Source organism: Schistocerca americana, chromosome 1, assembly GCF_021461395.2.
Source record: "Schistocerca americana isolate TAMUIC-IGC-003095 chromosome 1, iqSchAmer2.1, whole genome shotgun sequence".
Lineage (NCBI taxonomy): Eukaryota > Metazoa > Arthropoda > Insecta > Orthoptera > Acrididae > Schistocerca > Schistocerca americana.
Window position 1 is genome coordinate 1,077,035,446 of NC_060119.1, and position 20,289 is coordinate 1,077,055,734.

The 20,289-nt window shown below is 42.4% G+C and overlaps 1 protein-coding gene across 1 annotated transcript in view; it reads left to right on the top strand.

The window, feature by feature from the left end:
• Window positions 1-20,289, top strand: part of LOC124617580 (zinc finger CCHC domain-containing protein 8 homolog) — a 61,561-nt gene that overhangs the window by 17,159 nt on the left and 24,113 nt on the right. The window contains exons 4-5 of the mRNA XM_047145276.1: window positions 12,136-12,341; window positions 15,734-15,858. Coding sequence (XP_047001232.1) covers window positions 12,136-12,341; window positions 15,734-15,858 — 331 coding nt within the window. The remainder of the gene's footprint in view (window positions 1-12,135; window positions 12,342-15,733; window positions 15,859-20,289) is intronic.

A 20,289-nucleotide genomic window follows, 5' to 3' on the forward strand; every position in this document is an offset into this window, starting at 1 on the left:
AATATTTTTAAAGTGTATGTGGCTCATACAAAATAGGTCTAACAAAGGATATTGATTGCATACAAAGCATGATAATACCAGTGGTCACAAGTTTAATTTATTCTTTGTCATAGAAATGTGGAAAAATGTAACTTGACAGACATTTGAATATCGATGTCAGCTATTCTGCAAAAGCTTGCTTATAAATTGTTGAGAACCACTTTTAAGTGAGAGATCTAGAAATTTGCTAAAGCCACGTAAGTATTGATCCTGTACTGTGGAGACAAGATTCAACTAATTGCAGTGCACGCAGAGGCATTTAAGTATTCCTTCTTTCCATAATCCACATGTGAATGGAATGGGAAGGAACACAAATACGTAGTTCAATAGGAAGTGTATTCTCTCCATGCAGTTAACTACGAGCTCCTTAAGCCTTGCAGATTTTATAGTGTTTCAGTGGAAAGATCTGCAGTGCTGACAAATACTGTCTACAATAACTTTTCTAAGCAATTGCGTGGTCCCTCATCGACTACGGGAACATAATTTGTGGTTCAGTCTGAACTTCATATCTTCTATAGATGGATACAGACATCAAACTGGCACCAGAGTCTGGCAGTAAAAGTCCTACACCAATTCCTAGCCTCTGTGCTGAAGCTAATGAACCACCACTTACTATTGGATTGCTACATAAGTTCATAGCATTTCTCTGTAAGTTAATAAATGCAACAATACACATAACAAAGGCATTAGTCATCGATAATGTGTCCTCTGTAAACAATGGAAACTCCAGGTAGGAATATCAACAATATAGGAAAAGACAGACTGTTACCGTAAGGAAGACACATCTGGTTGCAGACAGGCACAATTAAAGGACACAAATGAAGCTTGTGACTACAGCCTTCATCAGTAAAAGAGAGACACACACAACATTCACACACACAAGTAAGTCCCCCTGCGGGTTCGGGGGTAAGAATAGGCCCGCGGTATTCCTGCCTGTCGTAAGAGGCGACTAAAAGGAGTCTCAAATGTTTTGGCCTTAATGTGATGGTCCCCCTTGGGGTTTGACCTCCATTTTCAAAATTCTACAGAAGTACGAGCCTTTTGGGGAAGGACACCTTACATGGTGTACCACTGGTCCTAAGTGCACTAAGACCTTGGCACTCAGCATTGCACCGGCGTTGTCACCATACCCATTATTCCTCAAATTGGGCCTAAACGCCTGATGGGTTGTCCAAGTTACGCCCATAGTGCATCTCCATCTGCACCAGCGATCATGATGGACTTTCCATGGCACCAGAAATCGAGCACGGTAGCCAGCCCGTTGTGGTGGGGTCGTCATGTACCCTCTAGGTTGTAGCCCCCTGACAACACAGGGATCGTACTGCCGATACCTGAGCTGCACCCTCCCCACGTTGGCCAAGGAGTAGATGCCCGTCTCCTTGGGACATCAGGACTCCCGGCAATGGTCATCCTGCCAGGTGGCCCTTGCTGCGGCTGGGTGGCGCCCGTGGGGAGAGCCCCTGGTCGGAGTGGGTGGTATCGGGGCGGACGTTTCGCACATGAAACGTCAACACGTATCAGGTCGCTCTGCGGCCGAGTCTTCCAAAAGAAAAGGTACCGTTTCTAGTTCTGGTTCTCCTGCCCTTTCCCCCTTGGCCACTCCATGGGAGGAGGGACAGGCCCGCCGGCTTGGGGCGAAGTACTTCCCCCGCTATTTGGTCTGTTCTCGAACAGATGGGGGGACGTTCGCCACCTCCAAGCCCATGTTCTTTGTTCAGCACATTGAGGACGTCTTCGGGGAAATCGAGGCTCTCAGCAAGATGCGATCAGGGTCCGTTCTTATCAAGACCACCTCTGCCACACAATCGGCGGCACTCCAGGCGTGCGACCGCCTAGGGGACATCCCAGTCTCCATTGTCCCACATCTGGCACTAAATAGGACACAGGGGGTTATTTTTCATCGTGACCTCCTGCTACAATCTGATGAGGAGCTCAGGGCCAACCTGGAGCGCCGCGGCGTGCATTTCGTCCGGCGAGTCCAGCGCGGCCCCAAAGACCGTCGCATCGACACCGGGGCCTTTATCCTCGCCTTCGAGGGGGACGTTCTCCCGGAGAAGGTAAAGGTGATGTGCTACCGGTGCGACGTGCGACCTTACGTCCCGCCTCCTATGCGCTGTTTTAGGTGTTTGCGCTTTGGGCACATGTCGTCCCGGTGTGAGGCTGAGCCCCTTTGTGGCGACTGTGGACGTCCTCTTCGTGAGGAACATACTTGCACCCCACCACCTCGGTGCCCCAATTGTCCTGGCGTCCACTCGCCTAGGTCCCCAGACTGCCCCGCCTATCAGAAGGAGAAAAAGATACAAGAAATCAAAACTTTGGATCGGCTCTCTTATTCTGAGGCCAGGAAGAAGTATGACCGCCTTCATCCCGTGTCACTGGCCACTTCGTTTGCCTCAGTTGTGTCCACTCCTTCCGCTGTATCCTCACCTCTATCCTGTCCCCCCTCCGCCTCCTCTGCCCATCAGGGGGCTCTGCCTCCGCCTCCCAAATCCCTCCCTTCCAACTCCTCCTCCCCAGCGGCCCCCACCCCCCCTGCCCCAGGGGCCACCCTTCCGCCTCCTCCTCCCCCCACGCCACCTGAGAAGCGATCCTCTTCTCAGGCGTCCATCGGGGAAACGTTCCGGACCCCAGCTTCCGAGGTCCGGCGTTCCAAAACGGACCCCCGCGCGTGAGGACCTTCTTCGGGTCCAGCCCACCATCCCTGTGCCTCCTCGGCCTTCCAAGAAGGCCTCCAAGAAGAAGTCTCTATCCCCCTCTCCACCCCGGCGCGTTTCATCTGACGCTTCATCCGTGAGTCGCTGCTCCCGGCCGTCCTCAGTTTCGCCGGGACGCTCTGCTGCCAGGCGTTCCGCCGGCCTTTTGTCGGCAAATGATGCGGCCCCTCCTACACAATCAGGGACAGCGGCCGCAGCTGGCGACGAGTCGATGGAACCGGATCCGCCTGCCGTCAGTTGTAGCGTTGTTGCCTCGCAACCTGGCCCTCTGCGGCCATCGAGGTGACCAGCTCTTCCCCGTCTTGTTCCCCCAACTTTTTGACTAGCAATGGCGTTGTTTCATTGGAACATAAGAGGTATTCGATCAAATCGGGAGGAATTACAACTGCTCCTCCGCCTGCACTGTCCGCTTGTCCTTGGTCTCCAGGAAACCAAGTTGCGCCCGACTGACCGTATTGCCTTTTCCCACTATACCTCGGAGCGGTATGACCTCGCCCCTGTGGACGGTATCCCAGCTCATGGTGGGGTCATGTTGCTCGTTCGGGACGATGTCTATTACCATCCCATCCCATTGACCACCCCACTCCAAGCAATAGCTATCCGCATTACTCTTTCTGCTTTTACTTTTTCAGTTTGTACCGTCTACACTCCACTGTCATCTGCTGTTAGTCGGGCTGACATGATGCACCTGATCGATCAGCTTCCCCCGCCGTTCTTATTGTTTGGCGACTTCAATGCCCATCATCCCCATTGGGGCTCTCCTGCATCCTGTCAAAGAGGCTCACTCTTGGCGGATGTCTTCAACCATCTCAATCTTGTCTGCGTCAATACCGGCGCCCCGACTTTCCTCTCGGACTCTACTCATACCTACTCCCACTTGGACCTCTCGATCTGTTCTACCACTCTTGCCCGTCGGTTCGAGTGGTATGTCCTTTCTGACACCTATTCGAGCGACCACTTCCCCTGTGTCGTTCGTCTCCTGCACCACACCCCATCCCCACGTCCTTCGCGCTGGAACATACTGAAAGCTGACTGGGGACTTTACTCCTCCCTGGCGACCTTTCCGGACCACGATTTTTCCAGTTGTGACAGTCAGGTCGAATACCTCACGGCTGTTATTATCCATGCTGCCGAACGTTCCATACCTCGTACTACTTCTTCACGTCGCGTTTCCGTCCCCTGGTGGAACGAGGCTTGTAGGGACGCTATCCGTGCTCGACGACGTGCTTTACGCACCTTTTGCCGCCATCCTACGTTGGCGAATTGTATTGAATACAAACGACTCCGAGCGCAATGCCGTAGAGTCATCAAAGACAGCAAAAAAGCTTGCTGGGCCTCTTTCACGAGCTCCTTTACCAGTTTTACTCCCTCTTCCGTTGTTTGGGGTAGCCTGCGCCGGCTGTCGGGCATTAAGGCCCACTCCTCAGTACCTGGCCTGACCTCAGGTAATGAGGTCCTTGTTGATCCTGTGGCTGTCTCCAACGCCTTTGGCCGCTTTTTCGCGGAGGTTTCAAGCTCCGCCCATTACCATCCTGCCTTCCTTCCCAGGAAAGAGGCAGACGAGGCTCGGCGACCTTCCTTCCACTCGCTGAATCTGGAATCTTACAATGCCCCCTTTACTATGCGGGAACTCGAACGTGCGCGTGCACTGTCCCGGTCCTCTGCTCCGGGGCCAGATGCCATTCACGTTCAGATGCTGGCACACCTTTCTCCGGCGGGCAAAAGCTTCCTTCTTCGTACCTACAATCGCGTCTGGACCGAAGGTCAGGTCCCCATGCGTTGGCGTGACGCCGTTGTTGTTCCTATACCCAAACCCGGGAAGGATAGACACCTTCCTTCTAGTTACCGCCCCATTTCTCTTACAAGCTGTGTCTGTAAGGTGATGGAGCGCATGGTTAATGCTCGGTTAGTTTGGATTCTTGAATCTCGACGACTACTTACTAATGTCCAATGCGGCTTTCGTCGCCGCCGCTCCGCTGTTGACCCACCTTGTGACCTTGTCGACATTCATCATGAACAACTTTTTGCGAAGGCGCCAAACGGTAGCCGTGTTCTTCGACTTGGAGAAGGCTTATGATACCTGTTGGAGAGGAGGTATCCTCCGCACTATGCACAAGTGGGGCCTACGCGGTCGTCTGCCCCTTTTTATTGATTCCTTTTTAACGGATCGAAAGTTTAGGGTACGTGTGGGTTCCGTATTGTCCGACGTCTTCCTCCAGGAGAACGGAGTGCCTCAGGGCTCCGTCTTGAGCGTAGCCCTTTTTGCCATCGCGATCAATCCAATTATGGATTGCATTCCACCTAATGTCTCAGGCTCTCTCTTTGTCGATGACTTCGCGATCTACTGCAGTGCCCAGAGAACATGCCTCCTGGAGCGCTGCCTCCAGCGTTGTCTAGACAGCCTCTACTCATGGAGCGTGGCAAATGGCTTCCAGTTCTCTGAAGAGAAGACGGTTTGTATCAACTTTTGGCGATATAAAGCGTTCCTTCCGCCATCCTTACATCTCGGTCCCATTGTTCTCCCATTCGTGGACACAACTAAGTTTCTAGGGCTCGCGTTGGACCGGAAACTGTGTTGGTCTCCACATGTCTCTTATTTGGCGGCCCGTTGTACACGTTCCCTTAATGTCCTCAGAGTTCTTAGCGGTTCATCTTGGGGAGCGGATCGCACTGTCCTGCTTCGCTTGTATCGGTCCATAGTCCGATTGAAGCTGGATTATGGGAGCTTCGTCTACTCGTCCGCTCGGCCATCCCTCTTACGCCGGCTCAACTTCATCCACCATCAGGGGATACGTCTTGCGACCGGAGCCTTCTACACTAGTCCTGTCGAGAGTCTTTACGCTGAAGCTGCCGAGTTACCATTGACCTACCGGCGCGACATACTGCTGTGTCGGTATGCCTGCCGGCTGTTGTCTATGCCCGAACACCCCTCTTACAAGTCCTTCTTCGCCGATTCTCTCGACCGTCAGTACGGGTTGTATGTGTCTGCCCTGCTGCCCCCCGGAGTCCGCTTCCGTCGCCTGCTTCGACAATTGGATTTTGCCCTCCCTACCACCTTCAGAGAGGGTGAGAGCCCGACACCACCTTGGCTCCAGGCTCCGGTTCGTATTTATCTCGACCTCAGCTCACTCCCGAAGGAGGGTACTCCGGCTGCAGTGTATTGCTCACGGTTTGTCGAACTTCGTGCTCGACTTGCTGGTCACACCTTTATTTACACCGATGGCTCCAAAACTGACGATGGTGTCGGCTGTGCCTTTGTCGTCGGGACCGCCACCTTTAAATACCGGCTCCTTGACCAATGTTCCAGCTTTACGGCCGAGCTTTTTGCTCTCCATCAGGCCATTCAGTATGCCCGCCGCCACCGCCATTCATCGTATGTACTCTGCACTGACTCACTCAGTGCTCTTCAGAGCCTTGGGGCTCCCTATCCGGTCCATCCCTTGATTCAACGAATACAGCAGTCCCTCCATTCTTTCGCTGATAATGGCGGTTCTGTCAGCTTTCTGTGGGTCCCCGGACATGTGGGAGTGCCTGGGAATGAGGCTGCGGATGCTGCAGCCAAGGCTGCAGTCCTCCAGCCTCGGCCAGCCTCCCATTGTGTCCCGTCATCTGACGTTTGTGGGGATGTATGTAAGAGGCTTGTGTCCATGTGGTGGGATGCTTGGTCATCCCTCCAAGGAAACAAGCTCCAGGCAGTAAAACCGCTCCCAACTGCTTGGACAACTTCCTCCCGACCATCTCGGCGCGAGGAGGTCCTTCTGACCAGGTTGCGGATTGGGCATTGCCGGTTTAGCCACCGCTACCTGCTCTCTGGTGACCCAGCCCCGCAGTGCCCTTGTGGTCAGGCATTAACGGTGCGCCATGTTTTATTGTCGTGTCCCCGTTTTAGTCAATTTCGTGTTGTCCTGTCCCTGCCATCTACCTTACCGGATGTTTTAGCTGATGACGCTCGAGCAGCTGCTCGTCTTCTGCGTTTTATAACTTTAACTGGCTTGACCAAAGACATTTAACCTTTTTACTTATTTCATCTGCATCTTTGTCAGGTCCTTTTGATGTCCCCCCATCCCCTTGAGTTTTAGCAGGTTCCTTGTGCTCTAACACCAGTGACTGGGCGCTAATGACCTCAGAAGTTGAGCGCCCTTAAACCCTTAAAAAAAAAAACACAAGTAAGTACACGTCATGCACACACGACTGCCAACTCCAGCTTTGGCATTCTGCCCTGAGATGCTGGAGTTGGTGGCCATGTGTGCATGAGGTGTGCTTGATTGTTTGTGTGAATAGTGTGTGCGCCTGTTTTACTGATGATGAAGGCTTTGGCTGAAAGCTTTATATAAGTGTCCTTTAATTGTGCCTGTCTGCAACTAGATGTGTCTTCTTACAGACGGCAAGTAACAATCTGTTTTTTCATGTATTCTCCTTAACTATTTACAACAGTCTGCCAATGCTGGAGTAACTTCTTGATTCTGTGACTGTAGAAGTCATGTGTGAAGACCTCATGTTCAGAGCCCATTATCACATGGGAAGGAAGTTCCTTGAAGGCTTTTAAATAGAAAACAGAAAAGATGAAAATCTGAGTGGGCGAGATCAGGTGCATAAGGTGGATGTGGAATCACTTCTCAAACCCAGCTCTTGTATGGTGTTTTTTGTTTAGTCTAGCAGAATGCATGTGGGCTTTATAGTGGAGTAGCAGCCTTTCTATAGTGGAGTATCAGCCTTTCATTCAGTTTTCCTGGTCGTCGTTCCTGGACTGCGTCTGCACGATGTCTCAGTTGTTGACAATAAATGTCACCAGTGATGATTACACCTCGGTGAAGCCGTTCGTATTACATGACACCATTGATGTTCCACCAGATGCGTATATCTTTTGTGGATGCACGCAGGTTTTGTATGAGGAGTTACTGCTTTGTTTGGGCTCAGCCATTCCTTTATTTTCCTTATGTTATAAAGACACCATTTCTGTTCACCAGTAATTATACAGAATAGGACTGATTGGTGTTGTTCGTGAGACAATTGATGGTGAGTAAGCAAAGATGCACATATTTCCACCATCTGATTTTTATGATTTTGGCATAGAGCATGCTGTACCCATACACCCAATCTTCGAGCTTTCCCCATTGCATGCAAATGTCACAAAATTGTGGAATAATGATCACAGTTCATCACATTTGCCAGTTCTCAAGTACACTGATGTGGATCATTGTGGATTAATGCATTTAAATGATCTTCATCAAACTCCAAAGGTCTTCTTGAACTTGGAGAGTCACTAATCTCAAAACGATCCTCCTTAAAATGAGAAAATCATTTTCCTGCCATGCTCTGTCGAATGGCATATCCCCATACATGGTGCAAATGTTTCTGTCAGCTTAGCTGCCACTCCTCTGTTGAACTCAAACAGAAAAATATATCGGAAATATTCAGATTTCTACACCTGGCACTCATATTTTCTAGCATCTACCGGCTCCACTTACTACCTCCAAATGACAATTAATTAATAAACAACTGGAATACCAACATATGCAGCAGCCTAATATTTGATGCCAGCTTTTCACCATGCAGTATGCTTTCAAATTCAAGTTGATCAAAAAGTCTTCAGTATCCACTGTCATTGCTCACCCTCCAGCAATGTGACTGTTGCTTGACTGCCTGTGAGCCAAAAAGCCATTTGTGATCCAATTTAAACAACTTTTAGTTGAGAATAACATAGCACATGCTTCTCCCAGAGTGTGGGAGCAAGCAGGCAGTTTGGCTTGTAAAGAGACCAAGAATAGATTTTAAATTATTTGCTTTCAATAATTTGAATATGGCAATTTTTAACCCTTGTATAGCAGTATAAATATTAGTGATATCACTATAATAGATGGAAACATTCCACGTGGGAAAAATTATATAAACAAAGATGAGGTGACTTACCGAACGAAAGCGCTGGCAGGTCGATAGACACACAAACAAACACAAACATACACACAAAATTCAAGCTTTCGCAACAAACTGTTGCCTCATCAGGAAAGAGGGAAGGAGAGGGGAAGACGAAAGGAAGTGGGTTTTAAGGGAGAGGGTAAGGAGTCATTCCAATCCCGGGAGCGGAAAGACTTACCTTAGGGGGAAAAAAGGACAGGTATACACTCGCACACACGCAGTATGTGTGGATGGATATGTGCGTGTGTGCGAGTGTATACCTGTCCTTTTTTCCCCCTAAGGTAAGTCTTTCCGCTCCCGGGATTGGAATGACTCCTTACCCTCTCCCTTAAAACCCACTTCCTTTCGTCTTCCCCTCTCCTTCCCTCTTTCCTGATGAGGCAACAGTTTGTTGCGAAAGCTTGAATTTTGTGTGTATGTTTGTGTTTGTTTGTGTGTCTATCGACCTGCCAGCGCTTTCGTTCGGTAAGTATAAATATTAGAGTAGATTGTTACTCATGACCTAGAAGAGGCAGCATTGAACAGCAGGCAGGTATACAAGTTTCCTAATGTATTGCTAGGCAGAAAAATTTGCAGAAAATGCAAAAAACAAATATCACAAAAACCTATTAACCTCTGCAGGTAGTGCCTCAGCTGTGCTGGGTACTTCCAGATAGGACGTTAAATGAAGATGAAATTGCATTAGATATGGCACTGGATTCTGTGATTACTAGCATTCAGTTTTTATGAGGATCTCTTGTGAGGAAAAGTACCCAAACCAAAAATTAAAAAAAATAGCCTCAGAGTTGGAGCATACTTGTGTGGCGCAATTGGGGAAAGAAGAGTGTGAAAAAAGAATGGAGAAAGAGAAATCACAGCCCAACTGAAAGAAAAGTTTCACACTACAGAATTTGTGCATGAAAAAATACAAATTTTGATAATACTTCCAAAGAGGTGGAGTGTAAGCAAAACCATCAAACAGTTATTCCGCTTCAGATGGCACGAAGAGCAAAACAGTTAGTATCAGAAAATAGAATATCAGTGAGACCAGTCCTAAACCAGGCAGCATGTTGTGAAAAAACTGTTCATTATGTGCACGATTTTTGCTGTGATCATAAGTGAGCTGTGTGATGTCAGGAAGAAAAGACTGTGCATCTGCGAAAGAAAATAGAATTCAATTACATAAGGAGGAGAGCTAGAATTGGGCAATCTTATTATATGCATATTTCATAGATACATACCCATCTGTAAATATTAGATTCTCAAAATGTGAGTTTCAGCGAAAGCACTGTGTTCTTGCCTATGGCAGTGAAACCCATGCTATTTGGTAGTGTGTCTCTCATCAGAATTTTAAGTTAATGGTTGACGGGTGTAAATTGAAGGACCTAATGAAGTGTGGAGAACACACATTTGTTACATACAATCGTACACTTTCAGCATGTTTTTGTTTTTTAGGTGCATGTCCGTATTGTCAAAGTTTGACAAGATTGACTGATTTCTGTTTGAACTGTTTAATATGAACTGCTTTGACGAAATTACATACATGTATTGGTTAACTACAGGTAGGGTAGTTCTTGAGACTGTAACAAAATTAACAAATCATTTCATTGAGGTATCTGCATGAAGTTTAAAATAGCTCCTACCACACACAAGTATCACTCAGCATCAGTCACAGAAATCACTAAAGAAGAACTCAAGTAAATGACTATCTTGTTGTTTGTGATTTTGTGTAGTGTTACTTCTTCATCACAAGAAGTATAAAGATTCACTGGAATAATTCAGAGGTAAAATTTCACCCATTTGTAGCTTGCTTCAAGTACGCAATTACCCCATGTGTGATATGTGGAAATGTCTGACTACTTTGAGCATGATACAGACACAATTCCATTAATTCCAAAGCACATTTACAGGTTTTTGAGTGGATGTGTTTTCCAATACAGAAACAGAAAGAAAGTCATGAAACTTTCTTACCACCAGGAAGATTTTGAATTGCATTTTTTCCGCAGCACATAGTAAACGACCTTGTGCTGGGGCTGTAAAGAGGTTAGCCACTCTTGCCAGTCTCAAGCAACCTCATGGAAACAATATTTTGACTCAATGACAGATGTTTCATTGGTGCAAAGAAAATATTCCTTCACGTGTCTTGGACGATATATTGGTTTCCCATCATGATCAAGACATTGCCAAGCTGAAGCAATGTTTCAATAATACAAGTGTGATTTCAGAAACCCATAAGCTGTATTACGTAATATATATTGACAGTGGTATTGCAAAAACACACACACACATTCTACTTTAGTGAACAGAGAAGAGTCTGTGATTGCTGTATGGATGGAAATGCTGTTAATAGACATACATGTATTTGTTGTCTGTATGTATGACAGTCATTGGTGGACTGCGTAGAACATTCAAACTTATGAAGAAACAGATGAAGTACGGGCCAGCTTCTTGCATCCACATTGACTATATCCATCAGTTGTGTTTCCTGCTGTACCAGGCACTTCTGTTATCACAGGAGGGGAAATTCTCACAAGAGTGGATATAGTGGCATCAATTAGAAGGACATTCTGTCTTCTTGCATCAGATGTGGTGAACATTAACAACGTAATTGGGTATTTGTGAAATAAGATGTATCTTCTTTTTAATGCCTTTTCATTGAAGCTACACTGTAAATGATTCATAATACCACTGCAGGTTTATAAACCATGTTTTTGTACAATATTAAGTAATATATTTTTTAATAATTTGTATTTTGTGTTTATTTCCTACCTTCTGCGTATTGTAGTGTTCTGATGCACATAAAATAAATTTTTGAGCATAATGCATTTGGAAAGTTCTGCTCATTAGCTTTTCAATGATAAAGTTTCAATGCTGTGTTTGTATTAAAACGAGAATTATAATTATTTGTATTGAGACAGGTACATGTAAATTTCACACAATTTCCAAACTTTGCAGACGTGTAACTCTTCACAGTTGTCACATACCCTGGCAAATTAGTAGTTTTCCTCATCGTAACTGGATCACTGAATGCACCAGATTTGAAATCATTGTGAGGTGGTGGGTTGAAAATGTTACTTTTCTGTGTTGAATTGACATGGAATTATCCTGACACACTATTCACAAGGCACTGTGGCAGAAGTTCAGAGAACCAGCATTTGCAGCCGACTGCAAAATGATTCTATTGCTGCTAATGTATGTCTCGTGTAAGGAGCATGAACATAGACGAGAGAAATTAAGCTCTTACAGAAACATAGACATAGACATCCAGTTTTCTGTAGTTCTATTTGTAAGTGGAACAGGCAAGGAAAGGAGTAGTAGTGGAATGTGGTACCCTCTGCATGCACTGTACAATGGCTCGTGGAATACGTGCATAGATGTAGATCACTGTATAATGTTAATTATGGGTTTATTATATTAAATAAATTGTGGATAGTGTTGTTTGTTACTGGTGTTAAATTTATGTAATTCTGTATCTTTGTGATTTCAGCCGTTATCATATGGATGAAGAGCAAAGGTTTTCCCGTTTCCGACCAGGAGAAATAAGTCGCAGTTTGCGGAAAGCATTAGGTTTATCAAAACATCAGCTCCCTCGTCATATATATCGTATGAGGCGACTGGGCTATCCACCAGGGTGGATGGAAGAGGCAAGGATATCACATTCCGGGATTTCATTATTTGATTCAGAAGGACAAGGTATTCCATTAGGTTATGATTTGAGAAATATGTTTGCTGTTTGTTTGATAGAAGCACTGAATAAGAGTAAAGATGTGATATTAAGTGGGATTAGATACTGGCAAAAATGAGCTTAGTTTTATGATAGTCAAATACTTTGGTAATTTTGATCCTTTGTTTAAGAATACCACTAGTAGTTTTATTGCACAGTTCGTTATGCGTTTGCTCAGTCAGCGGTGTTCATAAAAAAGTGTTAAATGTCCAGGAAACCACTTCCAGGAGAAGTGGATGGATAACTTAATAATTTGAACATATTACATCAGTGAAAACAGTGATAAAATTCTAACAATTTTGGCTCATTCTTCGCTGTGAAATGGCCTATCCATGAAGGAATTAGATTATACTGGTACACTATGCACCCTCAGCTACATTTCGTATGCTGATCATTTAAGAATAAATGTAATATCATACATGTGAATGGGTATATTAGTGATGTAGTATATTGTCTTTGTGGTCCTGTCACATGGTCCTGTGGCAGGGTGTATACGCCCCAGCAAATCTGGGAAAAACCTGGGAATTTTTTCATTTGGGTGAATACTGGGAAAAAGCCAAGAATTTTTCAGAATTTCAGGAATTTTTCAGTGTTCTAGTTTTCACTTAACTTTTTGTAATTTTGGCTGGTAAGAACTGACATTCTAACATCTGTCAACAGCAAAATGTGTCAAAGGCTTTAGGACGAAGACTGTGCAATACTTCATAACAACAAATTGCGTACGATGAACGTGACATCACAATTGTTTGCATCAAGGCCCAAGAGAAAGTTAGGCCGTGGCGCGTACGTCATGAAGGTAGGCCTGAACTTGCTCATCCAGTTGCCCAGCTCAGCAGATAAAATGCTTGTCTAAACCTGTTAATTTACAGCTGGGTGTGTACATACTAACAAGAATTGCATCTGCTACTGGAATCTGCTATTATTAAATCCTACTGATTAACAGTGCTACAACAAAATTTAATTGAAGAGCAATACTTGACATAAATGGAATGACAACTTGTTCATAGCATTTATCTCTTTCAAGAAGTGATGCCTTATGCAATTGATAATCATTTTGGCATGATTTTAATTTTATTGTACCCCAGTACAGCCATAACAAATTGTAGCCCTGTGGACTTCCTATCATTGTAGGACTGATAACAGTAAGACTCCATAATGGCGGATTCTAGCAGAAGATGCTATTCTCATTTGTACATGCATGTCTAGTTAAGAGTTAACAGGTATAAATACGTAGTTTGTCTGCTGAGCTGAGCAAGCGAGCTGGATAGCTAACTCACGCCTACCTTTGTGACGTAAGTGCTGCAGCCTTTCTTTCTCATAGGCCTCGGTTTGCATTAGGTTCATTTAAGCACTTGCCAGCGGGTTCACTCGCATGCGTAGCTGAGTCGCATATGAGCAGTACCTTCTCCTGCCTCTGGCTACTTGAAGTGTGTCTGTTACTGATTTTGCTGTTTCTTCTTCATCAAATGAAAACAAAATGGATTTCTGTGGCTGGGAGCTATCAAGTGAATTAAAATACATTAACATAATTACAGAAGGCTATAATTTTTATTAGTTTGTTTCCTGATTTTATTTTATTTCCATGTTTTTGGCTGTCAAGCATAAAGTACCTTGCAGAACAATGAAGTTATTTTTGTCGGCTTGCTAAAGACAGTCAATTTATTTGAAACGAAGTGTTTCAGTCCAAACTGTTAGCTAGTTTCAACTGTTCGCTGAATTGCAAGTGCATATTTTCACCTTCTGGCAGGTATGGCATTATGCCATAATAAAAAATCTAACATAATTGTGGTACACCAAGAAATTTTACGTACCAAAAACCACACTGAAAAGATTAGTATCAGGTTGGGGCTTACTTCCTTGTGAATCTGGACATACGAATGTGCACTTTAAGCCGAATTATGCATTTTAGTATCATTTAGCAAATTCTGATGCTCTTGCAGTAGCCGCTAATTTCCTGTTTCTTTAAGACATAATGTAAGTATGTCATGGTAGCTGCATATGCACAGTGATGCCTGTTTTCTGATGCTCTCTGGCAGCTGCTGAAATGAATCTGTTTCTAACAGGTTGCAGGCAACTATTACGAATGGTGGTTCAAGAAGTGTTAGTATCAAAGTAAATTTAGTTTTACGCAAGATGAATTACGTTACGTGTGAGAATGTTGGATGAATTTCGTAAGTCACAGAGCGTTTGACTCTAATTTAAAACTTAACACTTTGAGGACCAGCTGCTTAGAAGAATTTCAAGCCCAGAAGACCAGACATTTATTCATTATTTAAAATTTTACCAGCACATTTATGTGATGTGTCTTAAAGTGTAACACACACAAAAAATCACCAATATTATATGTATACTGTGTGTACACTAAGTGTATTAATTTAAACCATAAACTTTTCCGTATTTGTGTTTGCGCTACTTAACAGTGATGTTGCTATTGACTGACCACATCGTGTGGCATAAGTTCCGAATATCTGCTGTCATCGGCTTGTGAGATCAGGTGACATGAGCTATGATTAGCCTACAATGGCACATCAACAAAATCAGTTTCAATGCTTCGGAAACTAATGTGCTGTGTTGTATGGAATGTGAATTTATTGTTTTGTAATATGAAAATATGCAGCACTCTCTCTCTCTCTCTCTCTCTCTCTCTCTCTCTCTCTCTCTCTCTCTCTCTCTCTAAAATGCCGGAAAGTTCTACGCCGGTGTATAAAACTCAACCAGTCATAGGATTGATAAGTTTTAGAGTCCCGAGGGAAAGTATGCCACCACTTAACACGGAAAAAGTGTATTTTTAATTGGGATTTTTTTTTCCTTGTCTACGTATACAACCTGTGTAGTCATGGCCTAGTGATTTAGTGATTTTCATCGCTGACTGACTATCCTGAGTTCAGTTCCCAGAGACCACCTTGAATTTTCTGGGGTTGGAAGCGTTGCTATGGGTCCTCTTGACCTCATAAGGCTAATTAGCAAGGTGTTTGATTACTTGAGCAGTGACATCCAAACACAAACCATTGAAACAAGGCTAGATCCATACTGAGACTCGTAGGACATTTATTTTTATTGTTTGTAATTTGATGTTAATTATTGTCTGATGTATTGTTAATGTATTAATATTTATATCAGATGGCTATAACATTGAGGCTGTTTTCATAACTATTTCGTATGTTAGCTGTTTAAATAATTTTTTTTACCATTAATATTTGTAGTTTTATTTTGTTGTTGCTCTCCTCTCACTTTAAAGGCTTTATACATTTGGTAATTCTGACAGGCTGTTTTACTGAAATTCCAAGATCATTGTCCACTGATTATTAGAATTAACTCAGTCATAGAAAGATAATTGAAATTAAACTATTTGATTGTTTAGAAGTTGCTGATCCTGAAGATGAGGATGGAGAAATTGTTCCTAAGGGATCAAAAGATACATATGACATGAAAAAAATCATCAGTTATCCTGGTTTCAATGTACCCTGCAGTCCAGATATTATTGATGTAAGTTCTGTAGTGACAGAATTAATATTTTTTGTAGCAAGTTTGGGGTTATTTCGTGTTATTAGAAACTAGCTTAGCACCAGCTGCTTGCTCGCGTAGACTGTATGGTCTGCACAGATTTTTTATTTTAATCGAATTTTTATGTTGTTCACGAATTGTAACACCTGAACTTTTCACACTAAGGCCATAGAGGCATGGTCTCTTCTGAATATACATTTGACCAAAAAGTGAGTCTTGGTAATTGGAGTCAAAGGTTTTTGTTAATCATGTCCTTTGTGTTCTTGCGATAATATTTCCGTAGGAACATTCATCCCCTAAACATCTACCCGACGGGAGACCCTCGTCACACGACATTTCATTTCATTTCATTTCATTTATTTATATATATAACTGAGAAGCGAAATACCAATTTTCATAGATCTAGCTTTAAAAATACTGTAGTGATTGTTTAATGACGGTTTATTGTCAAAATACTTCCACTCATTATTTTATTCCCTTGGTGATCGAATTTCCAAAAAATGCTGCAACACGTATGTTTTTTATTTCTGACTGAGAAACCAAATACCAGTTTCCGTAGTTCTGGCTTCAGAATTGTCATATATATATTCAAACAGCCTTTCATCCCCTATTTCACCCCCTTTTTGGAATTTTGAATAATCCCTTCTTAAACGATGCCTACACTGCAAGATCTACACCTTCTCCAAATTTCAAGTTTCTTTCCTTAGTGATTTGGGCTGGGTGATGCTGAGCTAATGAATCAGTCATGCCCATAGGGGATGAATTTCCAAACATAGTGCAACATATATTTTTTCGATTCTAACCAAGAAGCCAAATATCAGTTTTCAAAGATTTAGCTTTAAAAATGCTTTCACAATGAAAGTCATTTCATAAAACATTTCACCCCGCATTTCAACCCCTTAGGGGTTGAATTTGTGAAAACAGTGAAATGTGAATTTTTTATTTCTAGTAGAGAAGCCAAATACATATTTTCGTGCCTTTAGCTTCAAAAATACGTGCGTAATTTTCATTCCCTATTTCATCCACTTAGTGATTGAATTTCCAAAAACACTGAAACTTTTTTTTAAAAATTTTATTTGTAATCAAGAAGTGAAATACAAAATTTCACATCCTTAGCTTCAAAAATGCTTTATGTTGAAGTATTTCCATTAAAATGTTCATCGCCATAGGGGTTAAATTCCAAAATTGCTGAAACATGTATTTCATTTTGTGTGTGTGTGTGTGTGTGTGTGTGTGTGTCATTGGCAATATCCTGACTGACTGACTATCATTGCCCAGCCAAAACCACTTTTTCAAAAATAATGAGTCAAATTCAGTCACAAATAATGAAATATATGTTTCAGCATTTTTGGAACTTTAACCCCTGTGGGGGTGAACGTTCTTTTTATGAATTGTGAAACTTAAATAATAAACTAGGATTAGACACCCTATTATTTTAAATGTAAATTAAACTATTTTTATGGAAATATTTCATTATGCAAGCATTTTTGAAGCCAAAGCTGTGAAAATTGGTATTTGACTTCTTGATTACAAATAAAATTAAAAAAAAGAAACATATTTCAGTGTTTCTCAAACTCAACTCCTATGGGGATGATACAGGAAATGAAAGTTTTTATGGAAATATTTCATTAAGCAACTATGGTTATGAACTGAACCACAATTTGGCACTTTTCAGTGTGGCTTCATGAAATTTAATATGATATCAGCAATTCATTCCTTTGATAATAAATTGCACAAAAGAGCAAAGCACTTTGTCATTGGCGGAAAAAGTAAGATCATAATGCGTTAAATCAGAAATATTTAAGTAGTTAATGAGGAAATATTGAAAATAGCACATCTGCTGGTAATGACACACTATATGTACCCATTTTGTGTTCATACCGAATGTGCTCAGTAAGCATGAGTACTGAAGATTTAACCCCATTCTAGGAATTATTAGAGTGATTTCAATATTTAATGGCCAAATCGAGTCCTGCTGATTTATGTCATCGATCCAAGATGGATATTTAACATCTTTGAATATACCGTATTTACTCGAATCTAAGCTGCACTTTTTTCCCGGTTTTTGTAATCCAAAAAACCACCTGCGGCTTAGAATCGAGTGCAAAGTAAGCGGAAGTTCTGAAAAATGTTGGTAGATGCCGCCACAGCTAACTTCTGCCGTCGAATATATGTAGCTCTACACAGGCATGCTTTGTAGGCACAAAGATAAATACTGGCACCAAAATGTCTGCGTCAGTAAATAAATAAAAAAAAAAAAAAGATGGAAGACGAGCTTTTTTTCCTCCGCCCCGAGTTTTGACCACTGCATTTTCATACATTATCCATCGAAGTAAATACAAATTACGTATTGTTCATCTTCGAATGTTGCAGCGTTTCAATGTACTATGAAAATCCGACTGGCAAGACTGTTAGGGATGTTTATCAATATGGCCAACTCTATGGTGTGAATTTTTTCCTACCTGCGAGACGAGATGGTTGCTAATAGGAACTTTTTATGAATTGTGAATCACCTGCAGTATTCTCTTCACCATAAGAATACAATGAATATAAACATTTTGCCACGTATTATTTCGTGTTTGCTGCTATCTCATTTAAATTCTGTCTGCCTAATCAACTACGAAACTAGAGTGAGACAACAGCAAACGCGGAAGAATATACATATCATGTCATGTTTGTATTCTTATTATTCTTATGCATAATAGCAATACAGTCAGAAATGAAGCACGGCAATTGACTAGATTTTTAAATCTAAGATGACTCTAATTTCTGTGCAGAATTTAATGTACTAAAGAGGCGTCTGCAATGATTTTCAAACAGAGAAAAATTTTCACTAAACTCTCACATTCAGAACATCTTCTATCATATGCAGCCTATTATTTGGTTCTTGTTGATCATTATCAAAGAAAGCAGCAATGTAAGTAACAACAATTAGCAGCGACAAACAATGGATGACACAGTACAGTAATGCATCTTCAGCTTAGAGTGACGTAAACACCTACAACAAATAGAACGGCACTTATCAGATCAAAGAAAAATAAGCAATCAATTCAAACCAGACAAAGCACGTGAAAAAGGAAGGGTACCAATATAAATACGGGCGGAGCGCCTGACACATAGCAATGGCTACCTGGTAAAGCCTAACTGCTAAGCTTATATCTCGAACCAAACTACTGTAGCTGTATTGTCATTCATTCGACCTAAATTGTGTCTCATATTACAATGGACCCACTTTGTTTCGATTTGGAGGTGCGGCCTAAAACTTTTCTCTCCCCTTGAATTTCGAGTCTCAAATTTCAGGCACGGCTTAAGATTCGGGAAAATTTTTTTCCTTGATTTCGAGTCTCATTTTTCAGGTGCGGCTTAGATTCGAGTGTGGCTTAGATTTGAGTAAATACGGTAGTGGAATGCAAACAATCTGCCACACGTAGAATTTCACCCATAAGGCCAGTCACGAAGTTGGTTTTAAAAGATTCAGGCCATCCAAATAGCTGTCGTGGGATAGCTGAGAACACACTTGTTGCCAGCTTTCAGGATGCATACAAAGATCATAAAAAACTGTCGGTTGTCTATTATGCAAGAAATTCATTTTTGAAGAATATTAACTCTTTGTATATCTCGGATAAATTTCTTTTTGTTTTTGCAGTCCCAGTACTCAGACAAATCCTGTATGTTGTTTTAAAACATGAAATTTCTGTTTGTATTTTCATCTTGTTGTTGTTCACTTCTTCCTCCTCGGCACTTTTTTTCTAGAAAAACTGAATGCATTAGAGAAATAAACAGCATACGTGTGTGTCTTACTTATCCACCAATGAAGAACAACCTGGAGAGGATATTTAAGACTAATTTGCTAGAATGTCAAAATTTCTTTGCTTTTGTTCTGATTGTTGTTTGTGGTTTGCAGTTTTAAGGCGCCACTTTTGCAGTGAATTAAAGTAATTGTAGAGATATAAGTACGTACTTAGCTTGGCATTTTAACTGAAATCTTTAAAGCAGTAATGCTTATCTTTGAGGTAACAAGTTTGTCTTGGGTAATGTACCTCATTTACTGTAGGAGATATATGGTTATTGTACACATCTGACCATCTAGATTTAGATTTTATGTGGGTTTCCCAAATTGCTTGCAGTAAATGCCAGGACAATTTCTGTGAAAATTCCACCTCATTTCATTTCTGATTCTTGTTGAATTCAAGTTAGTGCAATGTATCAATCAACCTCACTCTGAACAGGACATTAAATCTTAATTTTTCTTCATCCTTCAAATCTGGTTGGTCAAGAAATTTTATTCATAATTATTTGTCTAGCAAGGGGAGGACTGGTAGTGGTGTATGTTTCTGGATCAGCAGACTTGGTACCAATGTCCTGGGTTAAATCCTAGACTTCACTGCTGTATTCTATAGATTGTAACACTAT